Source organism: Vidua macroura, chromosome 5, assembly GCF_024509145.1.
Source record: "Vidua macroura isolate BioBank_ID:100142 chromosome 5, ASM2450914v1, whole genome shotgun sequence".
Classification (NCBI taxonomy): domain Eukaryota; kingdom Metazoa; phylum Chordata; class Aves; order Passeriformes; family Viduidae; genus Vidua; species Vidua macroura.
This window is the reverse complement of record NC_071575.1, coordinates 2124670-2145158: the sequence shown is the minus strand read 5'-3', so window position 1 is coordinate 2145158 and position 20489 is coordinate 2124670. Positions and strand designations below refer to the sequence as shown.

The 20489-nt window shown below is 40.6% G+C and overlaps 1 protein-coding gene across 1 annotated transcript in view; it reads right to left on the bottom strand.

Annotated features, from left to right (window-relative positions):
• Positions 1–20489, bottom strand: part of PIK3C2G (phosphatidylinositol-4-phosphate 3-kinase catalytic subunit type 2 gamma) — a 185437-nt gene that overhangs the window by 5681 nt on the left and 159267 nt on the right. Inside the window, exon 31 of the mRNA XM_053977983.1 lies at positions 15661–15755. Within this exon, the coding sequence (XP_053833958.1) occupies positions 15661–15755 (95 nt within the window). The remainder of the gene's footprint in view (positions 1–15660; positions 15756–20489) is intronic.

Below are 20489 nucleotides of genomic sequence, written 5' to 3'. Positions count from 1 at the left end.
CAAAGAAAGCAAATAAAAAAGTACCCCATGTGAAATCTGGGCTTTTAGCAGACACAGAAACACGTGACATTCTCAGGATTATCTGGGCTAAATTGGAGTGCTAGTGAAATAACAAGAATAATTAGAATTCAGCTTAAAATGGAATCAGGAAAATAAAAATTAAATAATACAGAGATGAGGTAAAATTGTCTGTCTTTAATATTTACATTCTGATGGAAAAACACTTAAGCCTCAATCTACCCTAACTCATCTTAATCTGATACAAAGTCTGGCCCTTCCACTTTCCAGAGCAAGGCATAAAAACTGGATTTTAGACAGTAAGCTCCTATTGATTTTAACCCCTAAGTATCAGTGGGGAGAACCAATTATTTCTAAGGGTGTTTTGTAAAACATATTACTATAGAAGAGCCAGGAGCATTTCCTGCAGCAGTATGGGCAGAACAGGATTCTTATAAGAGCCTTTCCCATCTCGCCCATCACACAGCTGCAATCTCTCTTTAATTTTCCAGTTCAGGTTACTGAATGATATTCCAGATATTCCATCTTATATGGTAGCAACTCGAGATCAGAGACAATCTATTAACCAGGCTCAGTCATCAGCCAGTGCTGGTGGGTGGAGAATTTTTTGATAACTTCTGAGGAGCTCTAAAGTTATTCCTAAAGCAGCATTACAATTACTCAGAAAACACATTGTATTACTTGAGGCTTGGAAAGAACACACAAGAAACATAAAAATGAAAAACTGTGGAGCAGACATCCTTCCAGAGCCTGTCACTTAATGCTTGCCTTATAATTGAGTACAAATCCTTGTGTTGGTTACACAGTATACAGTCAGAAAGCACAAAATGGGGAGTAGCAAAATATCAGTAATTTTAATCATCTAATCAGCATTTTAGACAGGAAGTTTACCTGTCAGCTCCCAGGCAATCCAGTGACAGGATGCAAATAAGAATACAGGCAAAAAGAAGAGAACTTTAAACATTTGGAACCTATGAACCCAGAGGATTCCCAGGCACTTGCATTTATATCTCCTGCTGTAATTTTACACCTGGCTCAGAATGAAGTAATTTCTCAGATTTTGATTATTCACAATATGTGTCTGGAAATATGGCACTTTCTACAACATTATCAACAACATATCCCTGGGACAGAAGAAACTGCTGTCTCCTAGCAATAAATAACTTCTCTGTTGGGAAGGAAAACAGTGCTTGTGTGTATGAACAACCAGCTCTTGCACAACAACCCTCTGGGTTTTTTTTTATCTGAAATGATCCTTCAAGGCAAATGATGTGGTCAACTGCAAAGCTCATTATTGCTATCATTAACAGCACACAGCATCAAAGGATGCCCCTCTCAAACCATTACGTATTGTCAGCACTATGGGAGTGATTAATATTCCTATTGCTAAGTTCCCCAAAGCACATCTGATTTAAAATACCCATGGGATTGAGCTGGATGGGATTCAGTGGCTGACATAAAGAAACGTTAAAGGGCAGTGGAACACAAGGGTATTTTCCTAGGATGGGTTGCCACACCATTAATGTAGGATTTATTTACATTTATTTACAATTTACACTGTCCACTTGAAAGCCCTGTTGATCTAGGACTGTACTAAAACATCAATTGAGGATTGCAAGTAACAGTAAACTGAGCATCTCTTAAAAATCAGGAGGGAGAATGAAATGCAGCCTGAAGTACCAGTCCAAGCAATCAGGATTACACCTAAGTGCAATCAAGCTCTTCACTTCTCAATGAATAGGTAAACATCACTGTAACTTGAAGGTCAACTGATTTTAGTTGTTTCAGACAAAGAAAGGAACCAGGCTGAGGTGACAGGCTCCAAAGGTAATGTGGTTTAACAGGACCTGGGTGTCCAGAAGTGATTAACTGTCCAGAGGTGATTAACTGAAAAGAAGTCACATAAAATTGTCACTATGCCTTTGAGCTTTGTCATGTTAACTTGCCTTCGGCCAACTAACCTTCCCCTGTCAGCTGATTCCTCCCAAAATTTAAGGAAGGCACTTTGCAGCAGTGTTTTGGCTGTATGAGATGGACTGAAAACTACTTCCTCACTATCCCTCTGAATGTCGATAAATGCATGTTGAAAGAGGTGAGGGGGAGGAGAGGGTCAAGAGAGAAAATTAAAAAAGAGAACATTTCAGCCATTCAGACAGGAAAACTCAAGGGGAGAGCTGTTGCTCTGGGATATTTTAGAGCTGAAATAAAGCCACTTTTCATGAATAGTAGCAATCAGCAGTCAGTCTGTTAGAGGTAATTTGATGTGCAGCCATTTGAATTCCAAGTAGACATTGTAGTTCTGATCGTTGTTTTTTTCTCTCCAACTTTACAGGTGACATTTTCCCCCTTCCTCTTCCCTTGCTGAAGAAAGGCAAACAGTCCACTCCAAATCCCACTGCTGTCCCAATTCTCCATCTGCAGTGGCACTGTTGTGCCATCAAACAATCGCAAACGCTTCAGCTGAGCGCTCCTCCAGCCAGATCAGGCGTTCCACTTCTCAGCTGCCCTCCCCTGACTCCTGACACGACACAATCCATCTAATGAAGGACTCCAACTGTTAGAAAGACTCTGTCCCACCACGCACTAATAATTCAAAACCACAGATTAAGAGCAGTTTTAAACCAGCCTTACAAGAGCAGAGTACGGGGAGCTCGTGTGACGAGGTTGCGCTGGTTTCTCTTTTGAGTGGCACAAGAGCAGGATTTCTTTTCTTGTGAAGAGCCTGCTTAACCACAGGGTTTCTTGAGGCAAGACTCGCAGTGGAAAGAGTTGTACTTTGCTAAACACTTCCTAGCAGGAGCAAGGAGTGATAGTGGCAGTTGGACTGTAATAGTGCAAAAAACAAGATTAACATGGCAAAAATCTTTTTTTAAATCATAAATAGGTGGAATTTGAAGCAAACTGTTTTATTAAGACAGCTGACACAGCAGGCAAAAAACCCAAGTTTTGGGCAAATGAATCCTTTCCCAGGATTTTCTGAGTTGAGCACTGAAAAAAAGGAGAAAAGAGAATAAAGGAAAAATGGGGAAAACATCGGGGAAAATTGAAGAAACATCAGAAATATTTTTTAAACTAAGGATTATGACTTCTGTCACATTACAGCATCACATTTAGTGATCCCTTCTAACTCAGACTGCACTGGCTTATTTACAAATTTAGGTAAACATGAGGAATACCTGACCAAAACCACAGATGGGGTCGGGCTGGAAGGATCCACAGTGGTCATCTGGCCCCACCTCCCTGCTCAGGCAGGGTCATCCCAGAGCACATGGCACAGCATTGTGTCCAGATGGTTCTGGAACATCTCCAGGGAGGGATTCTCCACACCCTCTCTGGGCAATCTGTTCCAGTGCGTGGTCACCCACGCAGGAAAGAAATTCTTGCCCATATTCAGGTGGAATTTCTCTCTTTGCACCAAAGAGTACCTGCTCTGGCGAGCTCATTATAGAAACAGAGTAAGATTTCTGGCAGGTTCATAAGCAGTTCTAAAATCAAGCAAACCCCCTGTTTGTTATTATTAAAGGATTAAAAAAAAAAATCACTGATTTCTGTCCATAATCCAGGCCAGGAAAAAAAAAAAAATCAAAGGGTACCTTGGGAAAGCCATTTTGCACTTTACTCTGTAAAACCTTTATAGCTTGAATGCACTTGTGATCAAGCAAACAGAAAAAGCTTAAAGTTTTAAATTGAGTTCTATTTGTGTTTAATTCTGTTGTCATTTTATTAACCCAAAAAAAAAAAAAAAGGATTTTTACCTCCTTCAGAAGAAGTTACTCCCAATTTAAATTACTCTCTTAAATCTTTTATTGTGTTTGCTTGCAAATAAATCCAGGCTATAAAAATCTGTAAGGCTGTACAGGTATAAAACCAAGCTCCCAACAAAAATGCCATAGGTTCTCTTGATATGCTCAGGGACAAAAAGCCCACAAAATTCCCCAGTGTTTTTGATATGCCAATAAAAAAAATCTGAATTTAGAAGTTTTCTCAAATTGAATTTAGAAACTGATTATTTTCTTTCTTCAAGTACAACCAAGTGGTGATTGAACAATTTTCTCAGAGAATGACCAGCCTACTTAACCTTGATAATGACAGGTGTTTTTAAAGGAACTCAGTTACAATTGCCTGTATTCATGTTAAAAAAGGATTTCATTTTGGAAATGTTATTTTCTTCTAAAGTCAGGCAGAAGCTGGTGAAAATATTTGAGAATGAGGGAGAGAAAATAATACTCTGGATGTACTTTCCATATCTCTAATTCAATACTGAAAACCTAACATACACAGCCTGTATCTGTTATGACTGTGTTCCATTTTCCACTCCAGATTTATTTTCCAAAACCAAAAAATGTTGGTTTTGGAAAATACCAAAAAAAGTATTTGTTTACAGAAACCCACACAGATTTGTTATATCCTATATAATTTAATTTTAAATATAGTAGCTGTGGCTGGGAAATAATGGACAAAATTCAATTAATTTTTCCACAAGAAATATGTTGTCCTAATGACTTTTCTCCCCTGATAATTATTAATGATCCACAACTCTCCTAACCCAAGGATTCTTTGTTAGCATTACTATAGGTATAAGTACTGCAAAGTTTGCCATATATTCAACTATTTAGTGATTTAGCATCCAATATGAATATTGAGCCATTCTCATATGATTTTTAAAATACTCATTTTAAAGATAATTTATTGTAAAACTTTTTAAAACTCACATCTTCCTAGGTGACATAGAATTTTCCTTTTAGGTGGCTTTTGCCTCAAATTTAAATCATGTCATCAGTTTCTGTTAGTGTTAGACATGCAGATCACCTTTTGTCCTAGAGAGGAACAGATTGATGTCCCCTGAACATTTGATAGTTCCAGCTGCTGCTCTCTTTTCCCCATTTTTCATTTTCAACAATCCTGACAGTAAAAACTAATGATCAACTAACTTGTATTAACTAATGACATCTTTCCTCCTCTATAAATAACTACTTTTATTCCCCTCAAAAATTACTTTCCTTGAGATTTTTAAATCTTGGTTTCTCTCTTCCTTCTCTTCAATGGAAAAAAAAATAAAAAAAAGAAAAATAAGAAGATATCCAGGCATTAGAAAGATTCCCATTTCAGCTACTGCCCTCAAATAAAAATAATTCACTTTGTCCTGTAGTTCTCTTAGTCTTCCTATCCTTTGCCACCCTTATGTTCCTCTCTTACATATGCTGCTGTAAGGATTTATTTACATCGTGAAGAAAGGACTACAAAATATTCCTTAGTTGTTAATATTGAGATATCCATACATCTTTTGAAAGCAAACCATTGTAGCAAGTGGTTGGGAAAAACCTTCAACAAGGCAAAATGTCTATATATTATGTGTAGACATTAGGTGGATTTGATTATTATCCAATAAAGGAGGATTAGAAAAAAATCCACAGAAGAAATCATCCTTGCACTGCAGTAACCTTTGTAAATTACTGGCTGCCTCCAGACTAAATTAAAAGCAGTGAGGAACGTGGAAGAGCCATCACTGCTGCTGTTTCCACTTCCTCCAAGTCCCTGTGTAACTCAGCAGAGGAAGGCTAAACCCCATCTTTCAAATCTGCAGTTTAATTAGCAAACACAGCCTCTGCCTTAGGAAAAAGAGAACATCCTCTGGGCTACTTCTTAAAGCTTAAAGAGCTGAGAAATTAGTAGTACAAAGCAAGAGGTTCCTTTGAAAGCAGATTAATGATATATAAACTTCAGGGAAAAGGGGATTGCTGTGTGAACGGGCGGTTGTGTTGTTGCTACCTGTAGTATTGCACTAATAAGGCACAAAATGGTTAACTATCTTTTGTTGCAAGGTCTTTTAAGGTTAAACTATCTAATTAAGAAATGATACTTAAATTATTTTCACTTTTAATTTAATAACTAATTACTCAAAGTCCGCAATGCTGACTTTTCTGCCTATTTACAAGATATTACTTAAACTCATGGAGAAGAAGGAAGAAGGTAAAGAAGGACTAGTCTACTAGTTCATACTACTTATGAACCTGCTAGAAATCTTACTCTGTTTCTATAATGGTTTAAAGCTTTCATCTTGCTTCATATAGATTACTGTTTTCTAAAACCCCAAACTCTAAGTTTTCTACTTTGTGATGTGATATACTTCTAATCAACTACACACTCGTAATTTCAGTGCTATTAATTAATTTTGGAAGCTTTATTCATGGTCTCAGGTTAAATGTAGTACTCTCTTGGGAGTCAGAGTCTGTATGCACAGAAAGTCTAAAATTCTCAGCATCTAGAACTCCAACAGCTTCCCAAATCCTAATGCAGAATCCAAGACCCTTCCTTGTTCTTCCCTTGAGCTCTGCATATCCCAAAGCATGGACACCTCTATTTCTACCCTGCTACTGAGCTTTTCATTTCCCTCTCACAAAATATCCCCAAGTTTCTTCGAAGGAAATTAAAAATAAAATCCCATTTGCAGAAATTAAATAATAATTAGAGAAGAAGATAATCCACTCCACCACTACGGTGCACCCTGCCCTGTCTGCTGTTGGCAAGACAAAACAAGAAGGCAACAGGTCAAAAGTGATTGCACAAATATGGCATTTCCCCCCTCACACAAACAACCAACTTTTTCACCTAAAATTTGAAAATATTTAACTGCTTCTCTTCAACAGCAGTTTTATTATTTTATCACATTTTCTGATCCCAGTTTTTTGGGGTTATCTGGGTATGTACATAAAGACAGAGACACAATGACAGAGATTGCTGCCGTGGAGGTCAGCGGCAAGGCAGGCAAAGAAGAAATTGCATTTATCTCAATTTAATGCAGGGCAATAAAAACATTTTGCTGTCAGGGAAATTCTGGAAAGCTTTTTTTTTTTTTTTTTTTTTTTTTTTGAGCAGGTATTTTCTACCTTTTGGAAATCTGGCAGTGTCTGTGCAGCGAGCCTCCAGATGGCTTTGTCATTTACCATGCTAAAAATGCAAAGGTGCTCTATCCACATTATTGATGTGAATATCCAAATATAGCTTATCCAATACCTTCAGCATCCTCATCAACCTGCCTGTAGCAGAGGGGACAGGACTGGAGCAGCCTGGCTGTAACAGCTGGTTATGCAGCATTCCTGAGGGGAACAACTGTGCTGGAAAAATAGGGTTGGAGCTGTCCTGAGACACAACATTTCTAAAGAGTGAACCAACAACCAACTCTACCCAAGGTGTCCTGGCTGTCAAATGGGAAAAAATAACCCTGTCAAGGAGGGAGACCAGCAAGGGATTCACCCTGTCATATTGTGGACATCTGGTTTGGCTTGGTTAAATTGGCCCCACATTGGTGCCTGGTCCCAGCTGAGACAGATCCTGCTGCTCGTGTCACCACCAGTGCCAAAAGGTGTGTATGGAGCTGGAAACTGGAGGGAAAATGGTCCATTCTGGAATGAGCACTGGAGGTCAGGCAAAATAATTCATGGTGTTCAAAACAGCCTGATCAGGCAGCTGATCCATCACAATGAGATGGAAATGTGATTCCAGCACATCACACAGGTAAGCACCTCAGTTTCAAACTGATCCCAAGGCACAGAGACAGTGGGACTTTCAAAATGATCAGGAATTATTTGTTAATATTAAAAAAAAAAAAAATTGTGATTTTTTAAAATTTAAGGAGACAGTTCTGGAAAACATATTGGTTTCCAAAAGACTCAGGGCTTTCTAAGAATTATGAAAAATATTTCTGATCTGCTTCAGTCAGTTAAGAGGAAAGCCCATCTATCTCCGCTTAAATGAAATAAATAAAATGAAATTGAGGATACCCAGAAGGTCACAGATGTTTCTCTCCAAAGCCTTTATTTCCATAGAGCTCTGAAACCAGAAGTTGAAGAAATGCACTGAGATTTATCTCTGATGCCCTGCTGAAAAAGAATAATTTATTGTCCTGATGATCCAGAAGGAGATAAGGGCAGACACAATCCCAAATGAAATGGGGAAGAATCTGTACAACAGGATTCAAAAACAGGATCCTGCTTTTAGAGACCATTGGCAGCAGGCAAGGAGGACTAGAATTTCACTCCAGCAAGAAATGACACAACTTTGCATGTGTTCATGACTGTTTCTGAGCAAGCAACAAAGAAAAAGACATCACAGAATGGGCTGTGGCTGTACCCAGCTCACTCAGAGCTTAACTCCTGAGTCTGACAAACTTCTGACCCTTCACTGATGCTTGGGACTCCATGACTGCGTGCTCCATGTGGGCATAAAAATGTTACCAAGGCTGAAAAAATAACATAAAGCAGATGTGGGAATGTATGGAATAAATGTACAACTCCCAGTTAAAGATCTGAGAATCACACAGAAGTTATTTTTTTTTCTGAAAGAAAAGGTAACATGTTCTAGATTTCTGAACCATGCTGCATTAGTATTTTAAGACAATTAACTCCACCGGGTTTGTTTTTTTTTTTTTTTTAGGCATAGATGAGAGAAATCAAGGGTCAGAATGCTTTAAAACTTGGATAAGCAATGTTGGTGCAGGGTGTAGAATGCAGAGAGTAGATTTCATGAACAAGTCTCCGAAGCTTTTATCTCAGAATCACCACCAAGCCCATAAAGAAACTAAATTCCATTGCTTTCAACCCTGTATTATTGCTGTGCTTGGAACACTTAATTTTCAGATGAATATTTAGTCACAGAGTCTATGACACTGGCTGAGATAAGAATGATCTTGTTTTGACCCTTAGAAACATAGATCCCAGAACTACTTCTTTTGAATGAAGTACAAAGGAGAACAAATGCTTAAGACAAATCCCCATTTCACTTTGCTTTTGAAATCAGTCAGGATTAAGAGCATTGCTGCCTGTTAGAGTGCATGAAAGGAAATTAGCCTTTGAGAAAAGAAACACAAGCAAAGGCCATTGTTCTGTTTCTATCTTTTTGCCACATACAAATTCTTTTCTCGCGTTGCTTGGGCCCAGACAGTAACTGAAAATAAAAATGTGTAAAGAAACAGTGAGATTGTGATATGTGTCTTCATTCTGCACTGTTTTTCTTCTCAATTTCTTAATTAGTTACAAAAGTCTGTATATGCCTATCTTTAATTTCTCCAACTGTACAATCGCCCTGCACTTTTCTTTCAATTATTCTGCAGCATGCCATCTCCCTGTGTAAGAAAGCATTTCATTATATGAGGCTTGCAATTTCTGCTCCTTAATTAGTTCTCATTACTTCTACTTATGCTCTTGCTCAATGTTCTAAATAATTCCTCTTGAACCTTCCTGTCTTCTCCCTTAAACATTTGCACAATTGACTCGTGTCCTTGTTAGTCTGTTCTTAACTAAGTTTTAGTAACAATAAATCACTCCTGAAGAATCAATCACTCCCCAGCAACCCTACTGAGAACTGTTCTTTGAACTTGTATTCTAGTTAAAAAAAAACATCCTGAGAGAAATAGTTCACTATTGAAGCCTTATAAAGATGAACTACTTCATTTCTGCCCCATGACACCAGGATCTGGCCTTTCTCATTGGCATCTCTTGTAGCAACCTCATGTCTCACCATGGGCTTGTTTTATCTTCACATTACTGTGGGTTATAGATCTCTCCCTCCCCGAGGAAATATTTTACATTTGTTGTAGGGTTCTGGAAATTACTTTTATTCTCTTGATCTTGCTCTGTCTGCACTATTATTTTTAATGTTTTCTTCATTTGCAACCAGTGGCAAATCTAATTTCTGTTCACCTTCATCTCCCAGATCACTCATATTATTACACAGAACTCACTGTTATTTTGGGTTTTTTTTTTTCTTATTCAACACATATCAACTATGTAGGGAATTACTTATTTAAAAATGAGCAGTTAGAATTTAGAACTGAGGCAGTACTGTGACTGTGACAGATTAAAGGGTTTAACAAGAAATAATAACAGAACTTTCTGTACAACATATTTGTCAAACACCTTTCAAAACAAATATGTTTGAATCCAACAGTAATCCCTGTGCCACAAGAACAGACCTCATCTCTTTCCAATTTAAACTACTGCTGAGTTGTAGTACCCTTTGTTTAGAGGTGTTCAGCTAATTTTCAGTCTCAAGGAGAACATAGCTTATCTGAGCTAATTTCCTTTCACTTTAAAAGAATTTTCTATGAATATAAAATTAAATCCAAATTCTTTATAAGCTAGAGTTAGTACAAGAGCTTTCTTCCCAAGGTTTTTTATTTTGTTTTCCTGTGCCAGACTAAGGAGAACTTCATCTGACTGTTACCTCCCTCCATCAGCCAAGCTGCTGATTTTAATTCTGTCACTGATACTCTCTGGATAACTTTGTTCAGCTCAAAGTGATTTTTTTTTTTCCCACTTGTTTTCCATCCTTGCCTTGCCTACCTGTGCCTGGCAGTACACATTCATAATATCCTGAAAGGATAATGTGGCTTTTTATTTCAGTGCCAGGCACTGCGCTGTTGGCAGGTAGTATATATTTTCCATTTAAATCTATATAATGATAGTCATAAAGTGCAAAAGTTAGAGAGCCCATGAGAGGAACCATGGGAACCAACTAAGACTGAGCAAAGATCCCCAACCCTTCCCCAGCTCCAGCTGGGAGAAAACCCAGCAAAGGCAGCAGAGCATCTACCTGTATTGTGGGGGGAACATCCCCCTACAATGTTGGGAAGCTGCAGGCTTCCACTTCATCCCTTTGGACATGGGAAAGATTGGCTGCTGGTTTGCAGCTTCTTTTTCTACCTCTGTTGAGGTTGGGATTGAAGTTCACATTCAGACTCAGGTGTTTATTGTTTCTTACCAATGTTACAGCCTCACAGCTGTGAGTTCTGCAGTCTTTCATTAGCAAGGCAAAAAATGCCTAAATATCTCTTGTTACAAGGTCTTTTAAGGCTAAACTATCCAATTAAAAAAAGACACCTAAATTATTTTCACTTTTAACCCAATAACTGATCACTCAAAGCTTGCACTGTGAACTTTTCTGTCTGATTACACAAAACCACCCAAACCCATGGAGAAGAAAGTGAAGAAGAAGGACCAGCCTGTCCTAAAACCTCCATCTTGCTTCATATATATTACTGTATTCTAAAACCCCAAACTCTAAGTTTTCCACCCTGTGATACTACACACCTCTAACTAACTACACACCCGCAATCCCAGTGCCAGCAATCAATTTTGGAAGCTTCTCCACAGCCTCAGGGCCAATGCATTGCTCTCCTGGGAGTCAGAGTCTGTCCCCAGAGAAAGTCTAAAGTTCTCAGCATCCAGAACTCAAAAAGGTGTCTCCCACCTTTTTGCCCAAAACATTTAAACCACTGCATCTCACAAACATTTTTGGAAGCAATTTGGATGGGAAATGGAAAGAGGCTGGATGTCTGTGTAAGCCTAAAGCTGATTACCAATTCGTCACCCACATATCAGCTATCCCAGAATCATTAATCACCAGGAGTGGTACATGACAGCTTCAGAGCTTTTATAAAAGGAAAGCTGGAAGTACTTTTGCAAAGAACTGTAGGAGTTTATTTTTCTTCCAGAAAATTTTCCCCCTGTTAAATTGGTTCTGAATTCATCGCCCACGCACGCTTTCCCGAATTCTAGTAACATTTTACATTTACTGGCGTGAGGTTCAGGATAACTTGGCTTTGTTTCTCCTCCCCTCTACCCCTGAGGAGTTACTCTGTCCACGAGAAGTAATGGGCAAAAAACGTTTAGCAGTGAGGATTGAACGTTTAGCTGCTTATCTAGGAAAACAGGGCATGCCTGAAGCCATGGCAATGAAATCTGTGGCAGAAGCAGGCTTCCTCCTGAGCCAATGCTGAAACACTGTTCCCTTTGCTTCTCCATGAAGGAATTGTGTTAGAAACCCTTTCCTGGGTGTCAGCAATGGCTGTTCCTGTTGCCTCTGGGTTTTTTTTGGGTTTTTTTGAGGAGTGAGCAAGCCCACCAGTAGGTAGCCTGGCTGTTTCTGGCTGTGTGGAGCTAAAGCAGCCCATAGTCAGCCCTGTGTGAGACCTGGTGGGCTCTGGGTATCTCCCATTCTCTGGGTTGGTAAATGAAGGTCAACAGGACCACACGTGAATATTACAAGGTCAAAACCTGCATGCATTTCAAGAAATCCATCCCCACATCTGCACAAAGCCTACATTTTTAGGGTAGAGCAGCATTGCCCCTGTGCTCCTGTTCCTGCCTGCTGCTGTTTGTCTGGGTTTTGCGCTGCCACAATTGGACTATTCTCGTTCTAAGGTAACAAATCCTTTCAGAGGCCAAAGCAAACCTCCCCTGGGGCTCCTTTATATCCCTCCTGAGACCACTTAATGCACTTTGCCAGGTACTGTGCTATTGTCTTTATAGAATAAGCCTGCCCTGTCTCACCCTTCCACCTGCCACATCCTCCAAGGCTCCAGAGGCAAACTCTCCAGGCCTCCAAGGTTTTCACCCCTACACAAAACCTACCCCAGCCTCACTTTATTAAGGCAATATTGCCTGTAGTCCAGAAAATGCCCAGTGTGGCACTGTCTGCACTTGAGAGGAGCAATGCCCCAATAACCTGACTTCAAGTTATGTAATATACCAATATGGAAAATTGCATTTTATTGGCATCATGGCTTTTGTATATTTGAGAATTGAATTTAAAGTTATTTTCCTCAGCAATCGTGGTGATGCCATTCAAATCCTAAGTAGAAGCAGTGAGCCACCTGACTTACAGAATCTCAGGATTCAAGTGAAACTGAATTGCTGAGGCAAATATTGAGACTGAAACATTTTTAGTATCTTATAAATATCTGTAAAACAGAACTTGTCTTCATTGTGCACCCACAGCCTTAAACTGTAGGCAAACATTATCAACCAGTCTTAACATCTCTGTGTTCAAACAGATTCCTTGGCTGCAAGTTTTTCCTTAGTGAAGAAACACAGCTTTTTCTTTGCAGAAGGTTACATTAGATTAATGATCCTTTCCAGTCACAAAATCCATAAGGCTGCTCTCTGCTGTTTGTCTCTGCAGAAATTTTGATAGAGTTTTCTTCAAGCAGGACTGGATTTTTTTTGCACATGACTGAAATGTTGCAGCGGGGAGGGAGAGCACACTCTGAAGCTGATCCAGGGAGGAGAGTTGTGCATCTGCAGCAAATCTGGCACGTGTGGATGCATCAGATCCCAGGGGCCCATGCATGCACCCACATTAACCAGTCCTCTGCCAGGTCTGCACCACACCAGGGCTCTCTCCACTGCTACTGCATTTTTTTCTCTAAGACACGCCACGTGAACGGGCAAATTTCCTTCAGGAGAAATTCCTGCAAAGTTACAGCACTGCAGTCTTCTGGCTTCCTCCTTTAAAGAACCTGTGTGACACCTGAGAGTGGCTATAAAAAATACCAGCTCCTTAGGGAGTCCCTTGTGCATTGTATATCAATATAGGATTTGCACAGCAGGATCTAGGTCTCCTATTAAAACTCCTAGAAGTAAACCCACACAAGCACTAAATCAAATTTATTTATGTGGATCAAAAGTCTCGATCACAATTCCTGTCATCTGTGAAGCTCCATTTGGGATTAATTTGGCCCACTACAATTATTTTTGCAACTGAACACATCATAAAATCTCTTTATAGAGATAAATTAAATAGGGAAGAGCAGAACAAAAATTATTTACTATAAATTATGAAATAAAACAAGATAGCAAAGTAATCTCTGCACAGATGAACCACTAAAATATAATTAGTGAGACTCTGCAAAAGGCTGACTATACCTGAAGTAGCTTTAACATGTCTTGAATAATATATGATCTTGGCATACTTTTAAAATCCCTGTTCAGCTCAACCAAAAAAAAAGAAGAGGAAAGGAAAGGAAAAAGAAAAGAGGGCACATTAGAAAGATTGATTTATGTGGCTGGGAAGCTGAGAAGATCACAAATGGGATAAAGAACCTTCCTATTATAGGTTACAGGTCTGAAGGCAGTCCAGGATCACAGAACCCTGAAGCACTGTTTCATATTTCAGACAGATGAGAAGGGATGGATGGCCAGGTGGAAGGAGGGAATTGGAAGCCCAGGATTTGAAACCATGATTGCCTAAGTTAGGCTGCCACAGCAATGACCTTATTTTAGAGTCATGAATCATTGTTAGCCTGGCTGAACAGGACTCCTACCACTTCTCTCCAAACCCACTAAAATGGGTTTGATTTAAATTGCCTGATTTAAATTACCTATTTCAAAAGCAACACAGTAACTTCAAGTTGTACTGTCCCTTTCCATAATGAAGTGAACTGAACCCTGGGTTTTATGTTTGCACTACAGAGCTATCTGTGCTGTAATTTACTTTCATTTAATTAAATGGCTGGAACTTCCTAAGAACACAGTTAGGAGCCTACACACTTACAATGATGGAAAAAAGGACAAAGGAAGACTAATTCCAACACCTACAAATTGTTTGTGTGCAAACTGCTTGAAGTCTCAAGGATATCATCAGCATGGCAATCACTTAAATATGCCCCTCCCACCAATTAGAACTTCATCAGAAGCTTATCAAAGTCACTTAGATTAAAAAAGCTCAACAGAAAAAATAAAGAGGGTCTTCTGCTACATCCCAAAGGTAAAGTTTGTATAAATTGGACCTGTCAGCAGAGGCTGATCTCACCTGTCAAAGTAGCACACAGGACATAGAAAACAAATCTCAGGACAGAGATGCACTGAATGTTATAGAGCAGAATGGGGATCCTTGAATTGCAAATGAGAAGCCAGAGTGGCCAGCAGAGAACAGTCAGAGCTATGTAAGCCTCATGTGCCTCATACCTCTAATTAAACAATCAGCCTCACTTTGTTACTGGCTGGTGCTCACACAAGCCCCTCAGTTGGGCCCCATTTAGGAGAAGGGATTGCAATCCACTTTGGGGTGGAGGTGGCACAGAGTGTGCACTAAGAACCCACAATAGCTAATAGATGCTCTAATCCCCTAGCTAGACAAATAAAGGCTCTCTTGCCACAGCCATTGCTCAAGATGTGAGCCATGGGAATTCAAGGGCACATCTAGGCAGGGAATTCATTGTGGAATTCCTCCAGTGAGGGATCACACTTCACACACAGCCCCAGCTCCATCTCTGGAGCCACCAATTCTCAGCAGCCGATTCCACCTGCCTTGTGCTGCAGGAGCACTGCCAGCTTCCCCTGTCACAGCCTGGCTCCAGGAACTCTCAACATTTACCTCCCAGCCTCCTGACAGTGTTACAAAGCTGAGCATCACGCCTCCAAATGACACTGCTCCTTGAAACACAGCACTGCTCCCTCTGCTGAGCTCTTCCCTCCTCACAGACAGCTGGGCTGGACTGGAAAGAAATGTCTGGATAATCAATCCACAGTGCCAGGCTGACATCCTGCAAAAAGTCATGCTGCTGCACCATGCCTTCTGTCTGACTGCTATCAAAATGTGTCAGCTGAGAGGGCCAAAACAGAATCAAAATTGGTTTTCTTGGAAAAGGCCATTACCAGCCATTAAGGAAACCCAGTTTCTCTATCTGTCTCACACCTGGAACTATATTGAGTGGGCTCAAAGGGAAAAACCAATAGTTAAATCATGACAGAACAGCACTATCATTACTCTGAGCTGAAATTAGGCTGTTTGAAGATTAATGTTTTCACAGTACTCTGCAAATGCAAGGACTTAGGAGTGCTACATTCTCATAGAAATACTCACGAGGTTCCTCATGTGTTTCAGCATTATTGTCAGGCGGGTGTTCTCGTAGGATATGACCAGTTGTACTCCAGGCTTGTGACCAGCTGACTGAGCACCTAAAAAAGGCCAGACAGCTTGATTTTTTAGTTAACAGCTTAGAGGAAGTAGACCTGTAAAATATTGAAGTACACTAACATATAAAAGTAACATATAAACTAACATATAAAAGTACACTAACATATATAAGTAGCTAACATATAAAAACCTGCTGCGTGCTTAAATCAGGGATGAAATTAGAAAACATGGATAAGGAGTGTGATGGAAGAAAGTGGTCTGACATGCAGTGCTCATTTTCTTTTCTGTTTGTTAACTGCCAGAGATTTTCTGTTTACTAATTGCCATCAATCTGAAATTCAGTGGGAAATTTATGCTTGAGTGGCAAATAATTGGGGTAGTTTTTTTGGCAGTCACTGATGACAACAACTCACTATTGTTGCAGTTCTGTCTGGTTAAAAATGCTGTAGTTTTTTTCCCCAGTTCCCAAGAGAAAATAAAAAAGGGAAAAAAGAGCAAGTTTCCCGACCAGTTCCAAACTGAGTTAGAGAAACAACATTATATATAAATTCTCCTTTCCTCATTCTGTACTTTATGTGCTCCAGGCTGGTTTTCATGCAACCCATTGCTTTCATAGATTTTTCTACTAAGATGCACTTTAGGAATCTGATATAATTCCCACTGAAAAAAAAAAGCCATTTTTCATTTTCCAAGCAAAAAGAATCAGTCTCATAATGTGGAAGAAATGACTAAGCAAATCCTGTTCCATCTTTCTGCTGCAGGCACGAGCCAGCTGTCTTCACTGCCAAAAAGGTGTGTCCTTGAAGCTGGGTAAGTAATGTGGTTTACCTGCCCTGCAGAGACAAGCTGGGAGGCACAGCAGAGAAAAGATGCCTTTTACCACTGCAAATCAGGTAATGGTGAACACAACCTCTCCTCAAGATCTGTCTGACCTCCTCATTTTTGCAGTGTTTCACCTGAGCAGGGGCTGAGGAGCTGGGCTTGAGCCAATTTGCACCACCTGGTCACCAGCCCAGCCACAGCCTGGGTGAAATTTCCTGGTTTTACTCAGGCAAACAGGGCTATGTTTAATTAAACCAAAGCTGTATTACAACCACTCATTTACCTGAAAAAGTAAGAACTCAATCCTGCTAAGCTTACAGCACAACGAGGGTGTCTCATGAGCTGGGCTCTGCTCTCCCACCTCCCCTTTAGAGCAGTAGCTGAGCTGGAGACCTCAGACAGAGAATTCCTGCTCTCTTTCCTGCACCTTGGGACCTGCCACTGACCCTCCAGCCCTGAAGCCACTGCAGGGTGACATAACAACATGAGACAAAAAAATACAGTGGTAATTAAATCTTTAAATAGAAACACATCTCGTGAGGAGCAGAGGAAAGGATGATGGGATGTAAGAACAGCCATCACTCGCCAGTCATACACTGCCACAGGAGGCTTTTGGGCAGTACCAGCACTGATCCCCTGGGTAGCAGGAGGGTTCCCTCGTGTCCCTTTCAGCCTCAGCAGAGAGCTGGGTGATGCCTCAGGTTGTAGCTTTTGTATTTTTCAGATTCTGTGCTGCTTTAGTGTGCAGTTCTCAGCTTCACATTAGGGGATGGTGAGATCTCTGCACAGAGAAGGGAGACAAAACAATTCCTGCTCCAGCTGGGCACCAAGGACAAATGATCCAAATCTCAGGCCCAGGAGCACAAACAGCGTGGGCTGGAGAGAGAAAAACAAGCAGGATGGGAGTGCCTGGGCTAAAGCTGGAATGGGACAATGAACTGCAAGGTGCAAATGGAGCAGAGCTGATCCCAGTGAGAGCCCCCGGGAGCGCTCGTGCATTTTGGGACCATTTTGGTTCATCTTGGGTGCAGCCCTGGCTGGGCTCTGGTGCTGCCCAAGGTGGATCCATGGAGGAGATCCTTTTAACAAATCCCTGCTTTATTCTGTGACTCTGCCCAGCCTCTGCTCTAGGGCAGCCTCTCTTCACAGGGCATCATGAGCACCCCGTCTCACTCTTGCCCTCTCCCAGCCAGGGTGGTGGGAGCCAGGAATCCACCTCCCCCTGCTCAGCCTCTCTGTTTTTCAGGGGGTGTTGTAATGGACAAGCCACGTTGAGTTTATTTTTCTGAAGAAACCAAATGTGTAAGTTCTGGAGTGAACAGAGCCTAAAATAACTGCTCAGCAGACACAATGAGAGTGGAGTCATGTACTGCTGACAGCCAGAGAGCCAGTGTAATTGCCATTTATCCTAAGGAAGGGAACTCAAATTAATTAGAAATAACACAGTGTGTACATGCAACTGCCATAATAGAATTTTACCAATGCTACTGAGTTTATGATGCTTGGAGCGGAATTTCAGAATATGAATCCTTCTCCATTTTCTCCCCTTTAGAGACTACAAAAATACATTTTTAATCACATCCTAAGTAGAGAAAGGCCTGAAACACTCCTGAAAAATTGAAATCTCAGGAAGAAATCACTAAGCTGGGACTTAGAAGACCGAGTAGCAGTTCTTCATTTGTTATTCTCCCTTATGAACCTTGACAAATCACTTGGCAAGACTGTGCCTTATTTCATTTCTTGTGTTATGAAAATAGGAACAGGGAGGGACAAGGGATGAAAACTCCATGAACCAGACAATGCTGAGTCTTTTCCGGGTTAAGAAGAAGCCCATAAAATTCCTCTTTTTTTTTTTTTTTTATGCAAAGCCACTTCACCATTTTTTTTCCTTAAGCTGTGAGTCCTTTTGCCTTGAATTTTCAAGAGGAGATGTAGAATTCTAGACTATTAGACACAGTGTAATAGTCTAGAATAGGGAACACAGTCTTCCCTTTCCTAGCAGCACTACCAATGCCTTTGTTTTTCATAAATTTTTACAGTGTGGTACATATCCAATGAAGGAATTTCTCTGTGGGAATTGGTTTTTACTTTTTCCTTGAAAGTAAGAAATGTAAATAAGTTTCTAACAAAAAAAAAAAAAAATAATCCCCCCAAACCCCCCACCAAAAAATCCCAAAACACCCAAAAAAACCCAAAACCAAACCAAACCAAAACACCCCAAAAAACCCAAAAAATCCCCAAAATAAACCAAAAGAGAAGGGAAAATGCATTTCTAATTGAATATGCAAAAGGAAGTCTGAAAAACACACACTATGGGCACAACTATTACTAAAATATTTGCTCTCACTATGTGATAGAGTACTAACAGGAAAAAAAAATAAAAGGAAGGGAAATAAAAAATAAGAGAGCTTGGGAAATCTGTTATATTTCAGAGTAAAACCCAGTTACTGTTAGCTACACTCAGCTGGTATATTTTTGGTTTTCCCACACTCAGTGCTGGATCACATCCTCTTTGAAGTCCAGGTGATTTTAGCTTCACATGATAATGGAATACATGCAATAATTCCAATCTAGCCAGCTTGGGCAGATCTATTTGAGCTCAGCCCTGCATTTTTGGGAAGTGTCATGCTCTGCTTGCAGCCCATTTTAGACAGGGACCAAGTGCTGGTCTGTTGCAGGTACAGGAGTGAGTTACACTGACTGCAGCTGAAGCAAAAGATCCCCCCAGGGATCGACTCTTCACTCTCTGGTGTCGATGCAAAAGCTGTCAAATACCAAATGAGGACCCTGGAGCACTTGGAGTTTTCTCCTTTCTGATTTGTGCCTGTGTAGCTCAGTGTTCCCAGTGGAAGTCAGCCACCAGCCCTAGCACAGAAAATCCCAAACACTGCCAGTTTATAATCTCTCATTGAGGAACATAAACATGAGAAAACTGTGGGTCCTTTTGTCTTTTCAAATGAAGAAATGAAGGCAATTAGCATTCAGATTTCTACTGGAGGTGAATTGATCTTCCCAGTACTCAAGCATGCAGTTCCTCATTTTATCTAGATGGTCTTTTCTGGCATGCTGGAGAGCTCCCAGCTCCATATCCCACTATTTGTGCAGTGTTTTCCTCAGCAGCAGTATAAAACAAGCTCTGCATCACACTGTGCACAACGTTTGAGGAACAGAAACGGCGAGGATGATGCTACTGACAAAATCAAGAGGGAAACTGTAACTTAATAATACATTGCCTTTCACATGTGGACTGCAAAGCAATGTGAAGAAACTAATTAAAAAAGTGTCACTGCACTGCCATTGGGGAGCTCAGTATTATTCTGTATTCTGCACCCTCAGATTTTTCTTAGACCTTTCTTCTTGGTGACAGCCTGTTTTGACGTCTGGCATCAAAGAGAACTGGAACTTGTTTGGTTTTCCAGGGCTGGGCTTGAATGCCCCAAGCCAACCATCTGCCTGCTTTAGTTACAGCCTCCCAAGTACCTGACTTCACCCAGACTGCTCCAAACACCCCGACTGTCTCAGGGCTCTAGTCCTCCAAGCCAGCCAGAGGGGAGCCAGCTCGTGGGTGAATGTGACTAAACCAGGAAGGCAACTCGTGGCAGAAGCTTTACATCAAGAGTGAGCAACTTGAGAAGATCAAAAACACTGTGGCACATGAGCAAGAGAGCCTTTTCCTCCTCAGGGACTATTCATGAGGACTGTGGTTCCACACGGAGGGGAATGCCACATTACAACCTCCCTGGAAAGCCTGGATGTCCCTTTACAAGGACACAGAACCTGTTCCCCTACTGCACCTCAAGGCCAGAGGCTCACACAAACACATGGAGCACTAATTAAACCTGCCAGAACTGGCTGTACAGTGTTATAGCCCACAGCAGAACCAAAACTGATTAATATATGATAATGATAATATTTTCAGGATATGATATATGATAATGATTAATATTTTCAGG